Raw genomic sequence first — 16,850 nt, forward strand, 5'->3', positions numbered from 1 at the left:
CGAAATTAATTGATCCAATTAATTTTTTAATTGAAATGTCTTCAATCACAGAAATGATAGTATCAATTAAAAAATTAATTGACAATTAAAAAATTAATTGACAGTCAGTTAAAATATTAATTGATACTATTAAATTGTGTGATTGATTTAAAAAAAAAATTAAAAATTTTTTTGATTCAATTAAATTTTTAATTGAATATTTTTATTTATTTTTTAAAACTCAATTAAGATTTTAATTGAAAAAATTTTCGTGAAATTTTTTTCTGTGTAGGGTTAAACAAAGTATATATGCTTGAAGCAGAATATGTTTAGGAGTATATGTTAAAGGCGATTTTTTAAGGGTGTATTAAACATTTTCTTTAAGTGGAACCTTTGCAAATAAATTTGTGTGAATGCACCTTGCATTTTAAAGCACAAAAATCTGGCAAGTAGAGATGATTCTTACAGTCCGGGAGGGGTAATCGTTCATGATTTATGAATTGTCACGTTTTCAGCACATGACTATGATAAAAAAATGTTTGTACATTTAAAAAAAAAGACACTACACTTTGTTACAAAACTAAGGTTAGGGAGCAAAATTCAATCGACTGATAAGAACATCAAGATAAGGTCCTGCATGTGTACTTTCTCATTGTATTGCATGAACAGAAAGACACGTACAAACTAAAAAAGTTATATGATGCAAAAAACACATGCACTAATGCATTTGTAAATATTCGATTTTATATTATTTTTGTTTGTTTGTTTGTTTTTTTCAATTTGTCCACTGGGTCATGTAGTTCTTATAGCCATTAAAACATTTATTTCGCTAGAGCCATCAACGCATACATTTTTCTTCGGCTTGAAGGCTATAGAATGACGGACTACCTGCTTGGATTAATTTTTGAGCATAAATGTTAGTGGCCTGAAGGATGGATATGTCCATCCACATTTGCATGATATAAAAATATATTGTGTCTTTAATCCCGAAATTAATTCATTAATTAAAATTAGTTAAATCAATTAAATTTTTAATTGGATATCTTTTAAAATTCAATAAAAATTTGAATTGATATTTTTCCTGTGTGCATGTTCACAAATTAATTTCATTTGTACATTATCAGCTCATGTTCTCTAATGGTCTAATAGCAGAACTTTTGAGTGCAGATTCTCAAATTTGAGGCGAATAATTTATTTGATTATAAATAATATGAAATGTGTGCCAAAATATTGTATATATATTTTCTTTTTTTATAAACAAAAATTGAAAATTTAATTTGCCACTTGTGTGAATCAACAATCTTCATTAAAATGTCGTTAATCATTTTGTACTTTTACAATTCTAATCTAATATCTAAATGTTCGATCATTCTTTAGAGAGATAAATCTAATTTGCATTTACCTTTTAAATGTATCTCATCTCTTTTCTATAAATAAAAAGTTGACATTTTGATTTGGATTTATTTTGAGATGAAAACCCCTCAAGAAATTAACAACAAAAGGGAAATTTCTCGTAGCTGTTTTTAGCCAATTAGCTGCATAAATGGTCTGTTTACGAACAGCTGTTGAAGTTTAGGTAGTGTTACCATAAATTGAGCGTTTTATGCTGTAGCAGATTTAGCAGATATTTACGTAGTTCTTTTTACATTTCTGAACAAAATTATAGCAGCATATGCAACTTTAACGATCAAACGGGCTAAGTCAATTGAAATTAACTAAGTAAATTTAATCTTGCCTCATTTTATTTAGTTTAATACAACTTAATTTTGTTCAATTTAATTTAATTTTTTTTAATTGATTTAGTTTAATCAACATTAATTTAACGTAGTTTAATAAAACTAAGTTAAGATAAAATTTGGATTGATTTAATTTAATTGAATTTAAATACTATCAGGTATAGTAAATCCATTATTTTTACGGAATTTATGACTTTAATCAGTGTTGCCAGTATTTTTCTGGCTCTTGTCCCCAAATTATAATGATTTCGTCCCCAAAAATCCCCAATTTAAATTAAAATTCCTAACAAAAATCCCCAATACATTTGTGACAAGTTTTTTTTGAAAAAAAAAATAAAGAAGAAAGGCTCTACTTTAGAAAATTAGTAATAATTTAAAAATTAAAATTTTCTCAAAATGCAAGCTGCAATAACATAAAGATTTCGAATCACAACACCAAGAGACTGGTGATCGTCTTCAAATGCTGGAGATATGAATGGGAGTTCGGCAACCTTGTATTTATGAACCAAAATTTACTTCTAAATATTCATGTAGTAAAATTGGGTGGTAGACACGTTGCCAAAGTTGGTAGAATTCTACCAGAAATGGTAGATTTGTTATTGTTTGGTAGATTGGTAGAATTTTTGCTGTTTTAGATTTTGCTAAGATGTACTTCATAAATTTTCTATAGAAATAAACTTCTGAGAAAATTTTCTATAGGAATAAAATTTTGACAAAATTTTCTATAGAAATAAAATTTTGACAAAATTTTCTATAGAAATAAAATTTTGACAAAATTTTCTATAGAAATAAAATTTTGACAACATTTTCTATAGAAATAAAATGTTGACAAAATTTCGTATAGAAATAAAAGTTTGGGAAAAAAGGATAAACCGATTTATCGAAAAAAGTCCCTACAAAAATCCCCAAATTTATGGAAATTCCCCACCAAAAAAAATATCCCCAATTTGGGGAAAAATCCCCATTACTGACACTGACTTTAATTACCATGCACAGAAATATAAATGTTTTCTGATTTAATCTTTGTATTCAAATTGCTTCAATCATGGAAATAATAGTATCAATCACAAACAATTGATTTCTTTGACACTTTCAGGAAAATTGTTAATTGATTAAATTAATAATTATATTAAATTTGATCGTAAAACTTTTTAAGGCAATCAATTATTTAGTTTAACTTCACTTCCTATATTAATTTTTTTGATTGGTTGATTCGATTAAAATATTAGGTATTTCACTTTTAGATGAAATATTTTTCTTGTAATTTCATAATAGTGTATATGACTCAGCTCTTTTTTTATTGGGTAACCGATTGTAATTATAGGTTAGATTAGGTATAGTGATAGCCCGTTATTCTCACTTAGACTATTAAATCCATTGTTAAAACACAGTGGTGAACTTCTCTCTCAGCAATGAGTGCTCCCGTTTCCAACACTCAGAGGAACCTTCTAAAGCAAAATGTTATTTTTAGACGGTGAACATATAACATGTTTGTTGCAACCATGTTATTTTCTCGGACATTATGTATGTGATTTCGACAATCATTTTATGTTGGGCAAGAAAACAACAGTTGTGCGGCAACAATGTTGTTTTTGCAGAAGTTTTGAAACACTCTGAAATGTCACCAGCATTACAAGAATGGAATAATCCTCTACTGAAAATTTTGTTGGTGTTCGGTCGAAACTGGGGTTGAACCCAGGACGGGAATGCTAACCATCTATAATATTTCCGATGGTAATTATAGTTGGCTTTTTCTTTGGATTTGAAGAAGTGTTAACTAGAAACAAATAATCCCCACAAAAAATGAATGACATTTTAGACAAGCGAATGTCCCTTTTATTGTACAACATTTTCTTTAGAAGCAAATAAACTCGAATTTATAACAAACGATGCAACGATTGTCTCTAATCTAGTTTATTTGTTTAAAACAAATTGTAGCACCAAAAGAAAAATTAATTTGTGTAAAATTTCATTCGTTAGAAAAGATTTTTTTTCAGTGTAGTGGCTATTAGCCAAATTTTGCGAACTTGTTTTCGAATACCAGTAAAATTACTTTAATTTTGTACTATACAAAAGTTGTATTTGGTTCATCGTTTGTATGAGAGAGAGAGGGTCTGATGTTTGCAACTAAAGTGGTTTGTTTTCATTAAATGAAGTTCTTTTGAGTCTGTTTGTGTATACCCTAAAACTATAACATAAATTGACGACAGTTGTTTATACATTTTTTGATTTAAATCGATATTTTTGATTAATTGGCGGATAAATTTGAGATGAGCCGATATATTCGGCGGCGGCGTCGACTGGTAAAAAATGGTCGGTGGCGACTGAAATCAGCGTCGCGACTCGGCGGCTTCATTCATTAACTATCAATATCACCGATACTTGTTTGCTATTTTAACGCACATTAGTGCTAGTCTATGTTTTTATACTATGCATATATACGTTTTTGTTATTTGTTCGTTGTTTATTTTTTATTACAAATCTTCTACAGTTTTTTGGTATTTTTATTTTACTCTGGCTAAAAACAATATAATTCCCATTGTTTAGAATGAAGGAAGGAATGGGGGAAAAATTGTTGTTGGGCATTCAGCCAAGAAAATTCGTTTGGACTTTATCTTTGTCACGATAATCATCTCGTTTCAGACGAAATAAGTTGATATTGTCGGTGGGACATATCACACATAACGGAAAATATTTGTAGTATTGACTACAACACTAAAAACGTCAGCCACCAAGCATATCGAACTAATGTTGGCAATATTATCTCGAGATGTTCCCGATGATGTTCATGTTATTAGGAATACAAATTTTTAAATGTACGCAAGTATATATACATGTAAATATATATGCACCTTTTACGGTTGAGAGGTAGAACATGACCATTTTGTAGAATATGACGTTGACGATGTTTTGGGACACATACTCACCAATACTTTCTCTTTTCGGCAAATTGCACTATACACGGAACAAATAATTATATCCTTCAAAAAACGTGGAAAATTGTATCCCATTCCATTTTGCCTGTAAATAGTTTTTTTTAAGAAAATGACATTTTTACATATAGTGAAACGAATTTAACCCATTAACGCCCAAAAATTGATTTTATGTTTTTTTTTATTAACTCAATAAGGGCTAACTAAAAAATTTTAAACAAAAAACGGACACTTTTTAGAAAAAAGGGTGTCCCCATGTGGGTACATTGGACGGATTAAGTATGAAATTCCCAAAAAATCTCCCTTACCTGTTAGTACAATTTTAAACTCTTTATTGCAATAAACTTAAGAGGTTTATCTACTCACAATCGAAATATAATATATGCGAAGAATTATAGACTTTAGATCATTGGTATGCATAAAACAATTGAAAGTATTTTACGAAAGTTATCCGAATAATAACAAGAATATAACGCACTGAATATGACACTTGTTTATCAAATGTGACCAAGTGTATTTGTTTATAGATCAGATGCAGTATAAAGCTGTCAATTATTATTACAAACTAATATATTATTACAAAATAATATGTAATATAAATTACAAAATAACGTGTAGCTTATACCTGTTTGACTTTAAACAGGTGTCCTCATATGGGGTCAGAGGGAGCCAAAGAAAAAGTAATGCCGTTCATGAAATCGTGAACGCCCGTGGACGAAATCGTTAACATTCCGTTTTGATTTTTTGTTTCCGTTTCATTTTGTCACCGTCCGTTCACGATTGTGGAATGTAATTTTTATACCCTTCACCGCTACTGTGGTACAGGGTATAATAAGTTTGTGCATTTGTATGCAACGCCAAGGACCAACCTTTTAGTATACGGATCGGCTTAGAATTAAATTCTGAGTCGATTTAGCGATGTCCGTCTGTCTGTTGATGTATTTTTGTGTGCAAAGTACAGCTCGCAGTTTTAGTCCGATTGTCCTAAAATTTGGTATAGGGTCCTATTTCGGCTCAAAGACGATCCCTATTGATTTTGGTTCAGATTTAGATATAGCTGTCATATATATTTTTCACCGATCTGGTCATAATTGGCGTGTATATCAACCGATCTTCCTCAAATTCCGTACATCCGAATATATTATGGGTCTCGAAAAACTTGCAAAATATCAGCCAAATCGGTTCAGATTTAGATATAGCTCCCATATATAGCTTTCGCCCGATTTACACTCATTTGCCCACAGAGGCCAATTTTTTGCTCCGATTTAGTTGAAATTTTGCATAGGGAGTAGAATTAGCATTGTAACTATGCGTGCCAAATTTGGTTGAAATCGGTTCAGATTTGGATATATCTCCCATATATAGCTTTCGCCCGATTTACACTCATATGACCACAGAGGCCAATTTTTAACTCCGATTTAGTTGAAATTTTGCACAGGGAGGAGAATAAGCATTGTTGCTATGCGTGCCAAATTTGGTTGAAATCGGTTCAGATTTAGATATAGCTCCCATATATATGTTTTTCTGATTTCGACAAAAATGGTCAAAATACCAACATTTTCCTTGTAAAATCGCCACTGCTTAGTCGAAAGGTTGTAAAAATGACTCTAATTTTCCTAAACTTCTAATACATATATATCGAGTGATAAATCATAAATAAACTTTTTCGAAGTTTCCTTAAAATTGCTTCAAATTTAAACGTTTCCCATATTTTTTTACTAACATTGTGTTCCACCCTAGTGCATTAGCCGACTTAAATTTTGAGTCTATAGATTTTGTAGAAGTCTATCAAATTCTGTCCAGATCGAGTGATATTTAAATGTATGTATTTGGGGCAAACCTTTATATATAGCCCCCAACACATTTGAGGGATGTGATATGGTATCGAAAATTTAGATCTACAAAGTGGTGCAGGGTATAATACAGTCGGCCCCGCCCGACTTTAGACTTTCCTTACTTGTTTCTATTAGTGTGGGGGGCTATATATAATTATCAACTGATATGGAACATTTTTTGCGCAATTTCTACCAAATTTAAATCATGACCATTTTAACCATACAGTAGTTCATTCTTACTATTTTTGGGAATCGTACGAAAATTTTCATTTGTTTTAGTTCATATGAACTTATGTGTACGGTCATTGAACTTTATACTCACATTTAGTTCATAAAATTTTTGAGACATACTTAAAAAAATTTCGATAAAAATAATAAAATTTAACTACAAGCAAATAATTTTTTTCCAATAAAAATAAGTTAAATTTAGTGTTAGTTTAACTACGGAATTTTTTTCTGTGGATGAGTATAAACACGGATGAAAAAAGACTGTTTTTCATATGTTTGGCTATAAACATTATATGTTTGGAACACAAATTTTTAAACACAATATTTTTGAGTGCAAGCATATAATGTTCATAAACTAGCATAACATGTTTGGGACATATATGTTAATATGTTAGAACATATTATGTTTGGGACATAAAATGTTTGTAAATATAATATGCTTGGATGCAAACATATATTAATTTAGAAATAGCCTATAAACATATATGTGTTTAGTAGCTTGGAGCGCTATTTAACAGGGAGCGATATTGAATTAAGTTGGTGGTTGTTGCTTGTTATTACAAAATTAACATTTTATTTTTCCTTGGGCAATTGATCTGCTACTTCTTTGATCCTTACAAACTGTGTGGTCCGCTGTTCGATTCCCCATCCGGCAAAAGGTAAAATTAAAATAAAAAAAATCATAAAATTGAATAATTTCTTCTACAATGTTTGTATCACAGAAAAAAGTGCTAAGAACTAAAAAATCTCGTGGAAGTGAGAAAGATGTGGGGAATATACAATTAGGCAGAAACAAAATTTTGAGCATTCAGGTCGAAAACCTATGTTGTTAGCACCTATATTACCTGTTTATTTTCATAATTCATTATGATTGTAAATATATAAATAAATAAATAAAATTTTGAGCACAATATTGTTTGGGAGAATTTTTTTAAGCATATAATATTTTTGGGTGCAAAATGCTTCCAAACATATTATATGTTCACATAATAACATATTGTTTTTTGGAAGACAACATTATTGAATTTGGATGCAAAAATACAAAATGTTTGGAACTTAGACTACCCAAACATAAATTGTTTAGACCAATATGCTTTCAAACATATTATATATTGGAAGAGATCAAACATATAAATGTTTGGGCAATACCCAAAAATGTATATGCTTGAAGCAAAATATGTTTGGGAGTATATGTTACAGAAGCGATTTTTTGTAAGGGTGAAGTTATCTCTAAATCTATCTAACAATCCATTATAAACTTTGTGAGAAGGTGCTTCGGGGTATTATCCATCAAGTTTTAATGAAATTTGCATCGAAGAGGTATAATTCTATACTGTTTTTGCTGATTTGTTTTCGATTTTAGCGGCTAAACTCGAACTTAATACCCACCTTAAGGCACGATGTTTGAAATTTTTACGATACCCCTTTTCCAAAAGGTTGTTGTTTGCGTCAAACTTTTCAAAAATTCGATAGGTCGTGCATGCCAACGGATAACCTTTTAATGATCGAAAACAGTCCAAAAGTCATTCTTTTGATTCTGGTTAGGATCCCTAGAAAACAACTTAATTTTTAAAGTGTTCAATAAACTGTAAGGAATGACCTTTGTCTTCCCTTGGTAATTTCCTTAGGGATTATTCGTGAAATTCTTTATCACCATTTAGCAGGCGATATAAGCCAGTACTACTATGTAATCGATTACATTTATAACGAAAATAGTTTGCGGTCTTTTTTTTTTTTTTATTTTGACGTCATTTTACAAGAGGGCCCACAAATTAGTTTTTCGTCTTTCTTTAAATTTAATTGAAGGTTGAGACATTCCACCTTTATAGTTATCTACTCTTTTTATTCTTTAAATACTTTTCATTTCAACAATGTGACATTCGGCGAAAGTTATGTCGACATTTCGTAGTTCTTTCCTATCTTTAGCTGGCATTCCTCAATGCCATACACAACACATTGAAGTGACAAGGGGAAATGATTACCATCGCCACCAATGAGTGGGCCATACAATTTGGATGATTTTATTTATGAGAGGATTGGATATCGAAAATTGTCTTTCCTGTCGTTTCTATATTTATAGTCATTGAGATTTTTGATAATAAATCGAAATGTTTTGATTTATTCGGAAATTTTTCTTCCGATTTGATTTAATGAACAACACATGGACATAAAAATAAATATCTAAAAATTTGAAATTTATAAAAATTAATTATTCGATTGGTATTTAAACATATTGATATTATTTAATTTTAATTGCTGGCATCATGTTGATGGAAATGATTTCAACTTGTATAATAAAATAAGGACCAATTTTGTTGTGTTACAGCAAAATATTATTAATTTATTATAATTTTTTTTTTATTAAAAAAGCTATTTTGTATGCCTAATTAATGATGTGGTTAATTAAAAAATTAATTTGAATAAATTCGGGATTAAATAAAAATAATATCTGTGTAGATATAAATTATTATATAAATTCTTATCAGATAAATTCTTCATTTTTTCTTTTAGCGTTGAAATTGGAGAATCTGTGCGTGGTGAAGATGTCTATATTGTACAATCTGGCTCCGGAGAGATTAATGACAACTTAATGGAATTGCTGATTATGATCAATGCATGTAAGATTGCATCAGCGTCCAGAGTAACAGCTGTGATTCCTTGTTTCCCATATGCCCGCCAAGATAAAAAAGATAAGGTAAGTAGGACCATTTCTCGTCCAATGTAACTGTGAAGTGTTTGATTAATAAAGCCAGACGCAAAAAAAATCTTCGGTATGAAGGATGTATAGAAGAACGATTTCTGACCCAAGATAAACAAAAATTCGAAAGCTTGTAAACCGCAAACTGATTTGAAAATTCGAAATTAGTAATTGAACATAAAATCTATTAAAATTTCATGTTTTGTTCCAATGATTATCTATCCTTGTTAAATTATTTATTTTTGTTCATTTTGTTTTCCCTTAATTTTATTTGAATTATTTTGAAAATTCGAAAGAATAAAGCTTTTTCGTATTTAATTGTTTTATGCATTTTGATGTTATCTTTTTTACCTTTGATGTTTTTCTTAAGTTAATTTTCTCAGAAATGTCTATTTACAACCGAAGTGATGATGATTGATGTACTTATTAAATCTACAATATTTACTGTGAGATTGGGAATAATTTTGAAGATGTGTTGTGTTGTTTTTGTTTTTTTTTTTTGTTTGATTGTTGTATTATGAAGTTTTAATATTTCTTTTTTAATATAAAATCTTAATTTTCTTTAGCTGGCCGGCCTTGATGATGGAAATGTAAAGACTCGTAGTAAGAACTACGATTGGAAATTTAGGGTATTTCTTCGTTCTATTTTTTCTTTCTTTTTGACTGAATATTTAAAATAGAAGAATTCTTCTATTTAAATCTATAATTTTCTTATAATCTATTCATATAAATATATCGGTGATAATCGCAACTCGTATATAGCATAGTAACCAAGAAATTATATATTTCATCTTAAGCATATTTTGTACAAACTTTTATTTTATTTGTGTACGTGTATAATTTTTTTTTGTTCGACTTTATTTTTGACAAAAAAGAGAATTCGAAAAGAAATTTTGAAATTTTTATTACAGGTATTTTACATATTTTACTTAACTAATACGATTCAATTTGAATGACTTCCTAATTTATATTGTCATTCAAAATTAACAGAATGTTAAAAATAAAATTAACCAATCAGTTCTAATTCGATTCCTATATTTCAAATTAGTTAAATAATTGTTGTACGAGCATACACGCAGAGAAAGAATATGATCACCCCAACCATGTTCCAAGAGCAAAATGTTACTTTTTCACGGAAACCATCTTCTTTTCTCAGAAATTATATATGTATGTAATTTTGAAAAAAAAAAATTACCAAAGACTACCACAAAATGATGTCAAAATTTTATTTCTATAGAATATTTTATCAAAATGTTATTTTTATGGTAAATGTTTGTCCAAATTTTATTTCTATAGAAAATTTTGTCAAAATTTTATTTCTATAGCAAATTTGGTCAATATTTTATTTCTACAGAAAATTTTGTCAAAATTTGATATCTATAGAAAATTTTGTCAAAATTTGATTTATATAGAAAATTTTGTCAAAATTTGATTTCTATAGAAAATTTTGTCAAAATTTGATTTCTATAGAAGAAGGGAAGAGGGGAGGACCCTCTTCCCTTCCGAATATTAAAAAAAAATCAGATATCCATTATAATAGTATAACCTACCTCACAAATGTCAAGTTAATTAGAAAAAGTTTAATTGTTTGACGGTATGTACTTGAGCAGAAAGGAGGCCTCCCTGTACCCTTTTATTTTTCCCCGACAAAATATTAAAAAATTATATACCTCATATAAATTGATTATGAAATTTCTCCGTAAAATTTCCGTAAGTCGACAAATTTTAGTTTTTATACCCTCCACCATAGGATGGGGGTATATTAACTTTGTCATTCTGTTTGTAACACATCGAAATATTGCTCTAAGACCCCATAAAGTATATATATTCTGGGTCGTGGTGAAATTCTGAGTCGATCGGAGCATGTCCGTCCGTCCGTCCGACCGTCTGTTGAAATCACGCTAACTTCCGAACGAAACAAGATATCGACTTGAAACTTGGCACAAGTAGTTGTTATTGATGTAGGTCGGATGGTATTGCAAATGGGCCATATCGGTCCACTTTTACGTATAGCCCCCATATAAACGGACCCCCAAATTTGGCTTACGAGGCCTCTAAGAGAAGCAAATTTCATCCGATCCGGCTGAAATTTGGTACATGGTGTTAGTATATGGTCTCTAACAACCATGCAAAAATTGGTCCAAATCGGTCCATAATTGTATATAGCCCCTATATAAACCGATCCTCCGATTTGGCTTGCGAGGCCTCTAAGAGAAGCAAATTTCATCCGATCCGGCTGAAATTTGGTACATGGTGTCAGTATACGGTCTCTAACAACCGTGCAAAAATTGGTCCACATCGGTTCATAATTATATATAGCCCCCATATAAACCGATCCCCCGATTTGGCTTACGAGGCCTCTAAGAGAAGCAAATTTCATCCGATCCGGCTGAAATTTGGTACATGGTGTTAGTATATGGTCTTTAACAACCATGCAAAAATTGGTTGACATCGGTCCATAATTATATATAGCCCCCATATAAACCGATCCCCCGATTTGGCTTGCAAGGCCTCTAAGAGAAGCAAATTTCATCCGATCCGGCTGAAATTTGGTACATAGTGTTAGTATATGATCTCTAACAACCACGCAAAAATTGGTCCACATCGGTCGATAATTATATATAGCCCCCATATAAACCGATCCCCAGATTTGACCTCCAGAGCCCCTTGGAAGAGCAAAATTCTTCCCATTCGGTTGAAATTTAGTACGTGATGTTAGTATATGGTATCCAACAACCATGCAATTGGTTCCTATCAGCCCATAATTATATATAGCTCCCATATAAACCGATCCGATTTGACCTCCGGTGCCTTTAGGAGAAGCAAAATTCATCCGATCTGCTTGAAATTTGGTACGTGGTGATCGTATATGATATTTAACAACCATGCCAAAAGTGGTTCATATCAGTCCATAATCATATATTGCCCCATATAAACCGATCCCGAGATTTGGGTTTGGAGCCTCTTGGAGGAGCAAATTTCATCCGAGTCAGTTGAAATTTGGTACATTGTGCTAGTATATGGTCGTTAACAACCATGCCGTATCGGTCTATAATTATATATATCCCTCAGATAAAGCGATTTCCAATCACACAAAAATTGGTCCATATCAAGTTCATAATTGTATATAGCCCCCATATAAGCGACCCACATATTTCAATTCTGGCTCTCTACGTACCGTGCAAAAAGTCCATATCGATTCGTAATTATTTGTAGACTTAACTATACATAACTTTTTTGTCTAATATATACCACGTATGGACTAACTCACAATTTAGAAAACGATGTTAAGAAGTTTTAAGATACCACAACCCAAGTATTTCGATTGTGGATGACAGTCTTTCGTAGAAGTTTCTACGCAATCCATGGTGGAGGGTACATAAGATTCGGCCTGGCCGAACTTACGGCCGTATACACTTGTTTTACTTTATAAAGAGTCAAAGAAAGGGGAGGCCCCCACCCTCAACCAAATATCGAAAAAATAAAGTAGCTGTTCTCTGCCTAGACGCCCCTTTCAAGCAAATCGGACAATTTTGTTCCAATAATAAACATCGGGCAAGGGGAGGTCCCCCATCCCGTCCAAATATTAAAAAGTCAGGTACCCCATAATAAATTTATAACCTCACGGCGTGTTCTCTGTAAATATGAAGTAAATCAGAGAATTTTTCTTTTTTACTGTACTTTAAACAAAAGTCGTATAAAGGGGTGGTCCATCTCCGCGAACTAATATCGAAAATAGAGGTGTGCGCGTGACTGAAATTTCACTCACGCACATTCACGAATCAAAATATTTATTCACGCACGCTCACACACGATACGTGTGGTAGCCAAACCCACTCACGCACATTCACGAAATGAAAACCAGTACTCACGCACGCTCACGCACGAACTACTTTTAAAGACTCTCGTTCACGCACGATTCACGACAAATTCACGAGACTCACGATATTTTCCAAAGGAAATCAGCAAACGTAACAAAATTCAAAAATAGAGAGCTAAATTAATTTCAGTTAACATACGAGTGTGAATTAAATGTTGATTATATTCGTGAGCGTGATTTTGCAGGAATTTTATTCACGCACATTCACGAACCGATTTTATTTCTCACGCACGACATATTTATTTTAGTCCCATTCACGTACATTCACGAGAGTTGCTTTGGATTTTGTTCACGACTCACGTGATTCACGCGTGAATCACGCGTGTCACGAGAATTTCGTGTCACGCGCACACCTCTAATCGAAAAATAAAGTAGCGGGCCTTTGTCTAGACATCAGCCCTAACCTTCCTTGGAAATTTCACCCAAATCGGAGAACTTTAGGCCAATTTTGAAAAAGGCGAGCAGGGTGGATGACCCCTCCCCCACCAGATATCAAAAAATGAGGTTCTCCGAACATTTTTCATGTGAAAAAATAAAATTATTTTATAACAAAAGCAACTGCGATGAATTTAAATTATAAATTTTTGTAATGTGCGCTGTATGTAAAAAAAAGATTTCCCGCTTTTCCGTTGAAACTTTTTCATTGCTATAAACCTTACGGAGCCCGAGACCTTTCCAATGAATGCAAAACCGTGTAAATCGGTTCGCGCGTTCAGAAGTTATTGCGTCAGGAAAGAAACCCCACTTATTTTTTATATTAGAAGATTTATACTATGTTCTTCATTCGTTACGACTATGATAAAAGTCCTTAATTTTATATACAAAAAAAAACGTATCTAAGATTGCTTACCGTAAAATAATTCTTAATAATTAATTTTAAACTATTTTCGAATTCTCTTGGCGTTTATATGTCAAATTCTTGTTTTATGTTTTGTGTGAAAAATTTGCATGTATATATATATTTTTAAATAATATATCTATTTAACTTTCTTTTTATGAACTTTACATTTCGAATATAATATTTCCATAGTGTTTTTTTTTCTTCTTTGCAATGAAATGCACTTTTGCAACAAATTCTTGTACAAAATTTGCTTAATTTGTTTCAATAAGAAAAATTAATAGTAAAAAATAATAACTAAATTGGTAGGAAGGAATGTATGTAAAAAATATATATCAGGTTGAACCACAACAATTTACTTCAAAATTATTTATTTTCACTTCGATTCGAAAATTCTATCCAATTCTATTCGAAATTTGATTTTACTAAGTTTTCTTTATTTTTTTATGCAAAACATGAACACCTCAAAAAAGCAGTTTCATTGCAATTTACTAAGATCCACAGAAAAAAAAAAAATTATAATCACAAATAAATCAATAGCACAACTTTTCACAATATTTCATTAAATTCATAATCGAAATCATTTCATATATGTCACATTAATTAATAGTTTTCTGGTGAACATAATGGGCATTTAATCATACTTCATTCCGCCATTTCAAGTCTAATCGCAAAATATTACATAGATTTTAGTGTTTTTTTGTTTTAGTTGCACTGATAACAAATAATTTTGTTTGTATAAGGTAATTTGCTGCCGTCTATTTGTGTAATCTTTTTTTTTTCTTTTTTCTAATTTTTCAATAACATTTCATCCATCGCAATTATATTTATAAAAAAAAAAAACAATTTTTGTAGGCTATAATATATACATATATTTTATTTAATTTGATAAATATTTGTCAGAGACTGAACATTTTAATTTTATATTAATATACGAAACCCAATACTTCTTTTTAATTGAAGCGAATTTAACCCTCTAATGCTCCAATTTTTTTGCCAGCTGATTAAATTTTTAATGTTAACGACACGAAAGCAAGAAAACTATATAAGAAAAATGTATACGATAAAATTCAGTATATGCTGCAAAGCCTCTTGAACAGTTTTAACTAAGTTTTCTTTATATTTTACCCATTTTTGTTGTCTTAAGGGGTGTTTTACTAAAAACACCCCTTATTAAATGAAGACCACCTAAAGGCGGGCTTGGGTATTAGAGGGTTTTATCAATTTATTGTGCTTATGGATTTTCTCAAGTGTACCTTAGATATTTTTTGTGATAGTTAAATGGCTATGATTCCAACCTTAAACATCTCATAGGTAATTATAAAAATATTTTATATTAAATGCTCCTTATAAGTAAGTATACAATAACTGTGCCTAGAAAAAATTCTGAGTCGATGTCCGTTCGTCCGTCCGTCCGTTGAAATAACGCTAACTTCCGAACGAAAGAAGGTTTAGGTTTTAAAGGTTTTTGAAATGGTGTTAACAACCATGCAAAATTTTTTCCAAATCGGTATATAATTATTTATAGCCCTTATATAAAGCGATTCCCAGATTTGGGATTCGAAGCCTCTTGGAGGAGCAAATTTCATCCGATCCGATTCAAAATTGGTACGTGGTATTAATATATGCCCTCTAACAACCATTAGTCCATATCGGTCCAGAATTATATATAGTCTCCATATAAAACGATCCCTTGTTTATTTTCGTATAAACTATATAATAAAAAAAAACAATTAAAAAAAAGTCGCTTGAACGGAGGTTCAGTTCTCACTAGCGGTGTATTTTTTTTTTTAAATATTTTTTTTAAAGATTGTTTTTTTTTCATACTATAAATAGCTTCATAATCGTCATAATTTGCAAAGACTTTACAAATGAACTTCCACATGCACTGAAAAAACAGTGAACCCACCAGGAAGAAAACTTTTGATTAATTTTAGAAAATTTTGGATAATTTTAGAAATTTTTAACTAAACAGTATTACAAGCGCTGGCATCGCGCCGATATCACAAAAATAAGTAAAAATTTTTCGACAAATTCAAGAAAATTTATTAGACATATATAATTTTTTTTTTCACGTTTTAAAGAAAATTTTGTAGTTTGAAGGAAAAAATTGGAGTTCAAAATTGCAAGAATGTCTTTAGTGACATACGAAGTTCATGATGGACGCTTTTGTAGTAAAATTTACAAATTTGAAGAAATAATGAACTATTTTGTGAGAAATACGAATTTAGTAAATCTTTTTGCTTATTGTTATTATTGTTATTTTATGACAAATACGAATTTAGTAAATCTCTATCCTTAACTTGTGTATATTTGTTCCCATCTTTGACTTCATTTAACTAACATACGCAAAAAATTATTAGAGTAAATGAAACTTTCACCAAATATAATAAGCTCATGACCTAAAATATAGTTAAATTGGATTTAGTGAAATAGTGACTTCACTTTTTTTTTTTGAGTGTGGAAGTAAATAAACCAAACGGTACAAAATTTATTTTTTCACTTCAAAATAGTGCATTTTTTAAGGCGTGTCCAAATGAACTTCAACAGAAGTGCAAAAATGGATGCACTTAAAAAAATGCAGCCTTAATTTTTACGATTTTATTATTTACCCTTATTCCTGAAGTCGCCCTCGCCGTCGCTTTTCGTCTGTCGCCACTAATTGGTATACCGTTCGTCGATATATTCTGCTGTCGACGAAAATCGGTATTCCTGGTGTCGCT

The 16,850-nt window shown here is 30.8% G+C and overlaps 1 protein-coding gene across 5 annotated transcripts in view; it reads left to right on the forward strand.

Annotated features, from left to right (window-relative positions):
* Positions 1 to 16,850, forward strand: part of Prps (phosphoribosyl pyrophosphate synthetase) — a 69,952-nt gene that overhangs the window by 27,589 nt on the left and 25,513 nt on the right. For 3 of the 5 annotated variants that reach the window (XM_075308296.1, XM_075308292.1, XM_075308293.1), the window contains exon 3: positions 9,223 to 9,406. In XM_075308296.1, coding sequence (XP_075164411.1) covers positions 9,223 to 9,406 — 184 coding nt within the window. Of the gene's footprint in view, positions 1 to 9,222; positions 9,407 to 9,975; positions 10,039 to 16,850 lie in introns of all 5 variants that reach the window. The other 2 variants (XM_075308294.1, XM_075308291.1) reach the window with 1 other exon arrangement.

Source organism: Haematobia irritans, chromosome 4, assembly GCF_050003625.1.
Source record: "Haematobia irritans isolate KBUSLIRL chromosome 4, ASM5000362v1, whole genome shotgun sequence".
NCBI classification, from domain to species: domain Eukaryota; kingdom Metazoa; phylum Arthropoda; class Insecta; order Diptera; family Muscidae; genus Haematobia; species Haematobia irritans.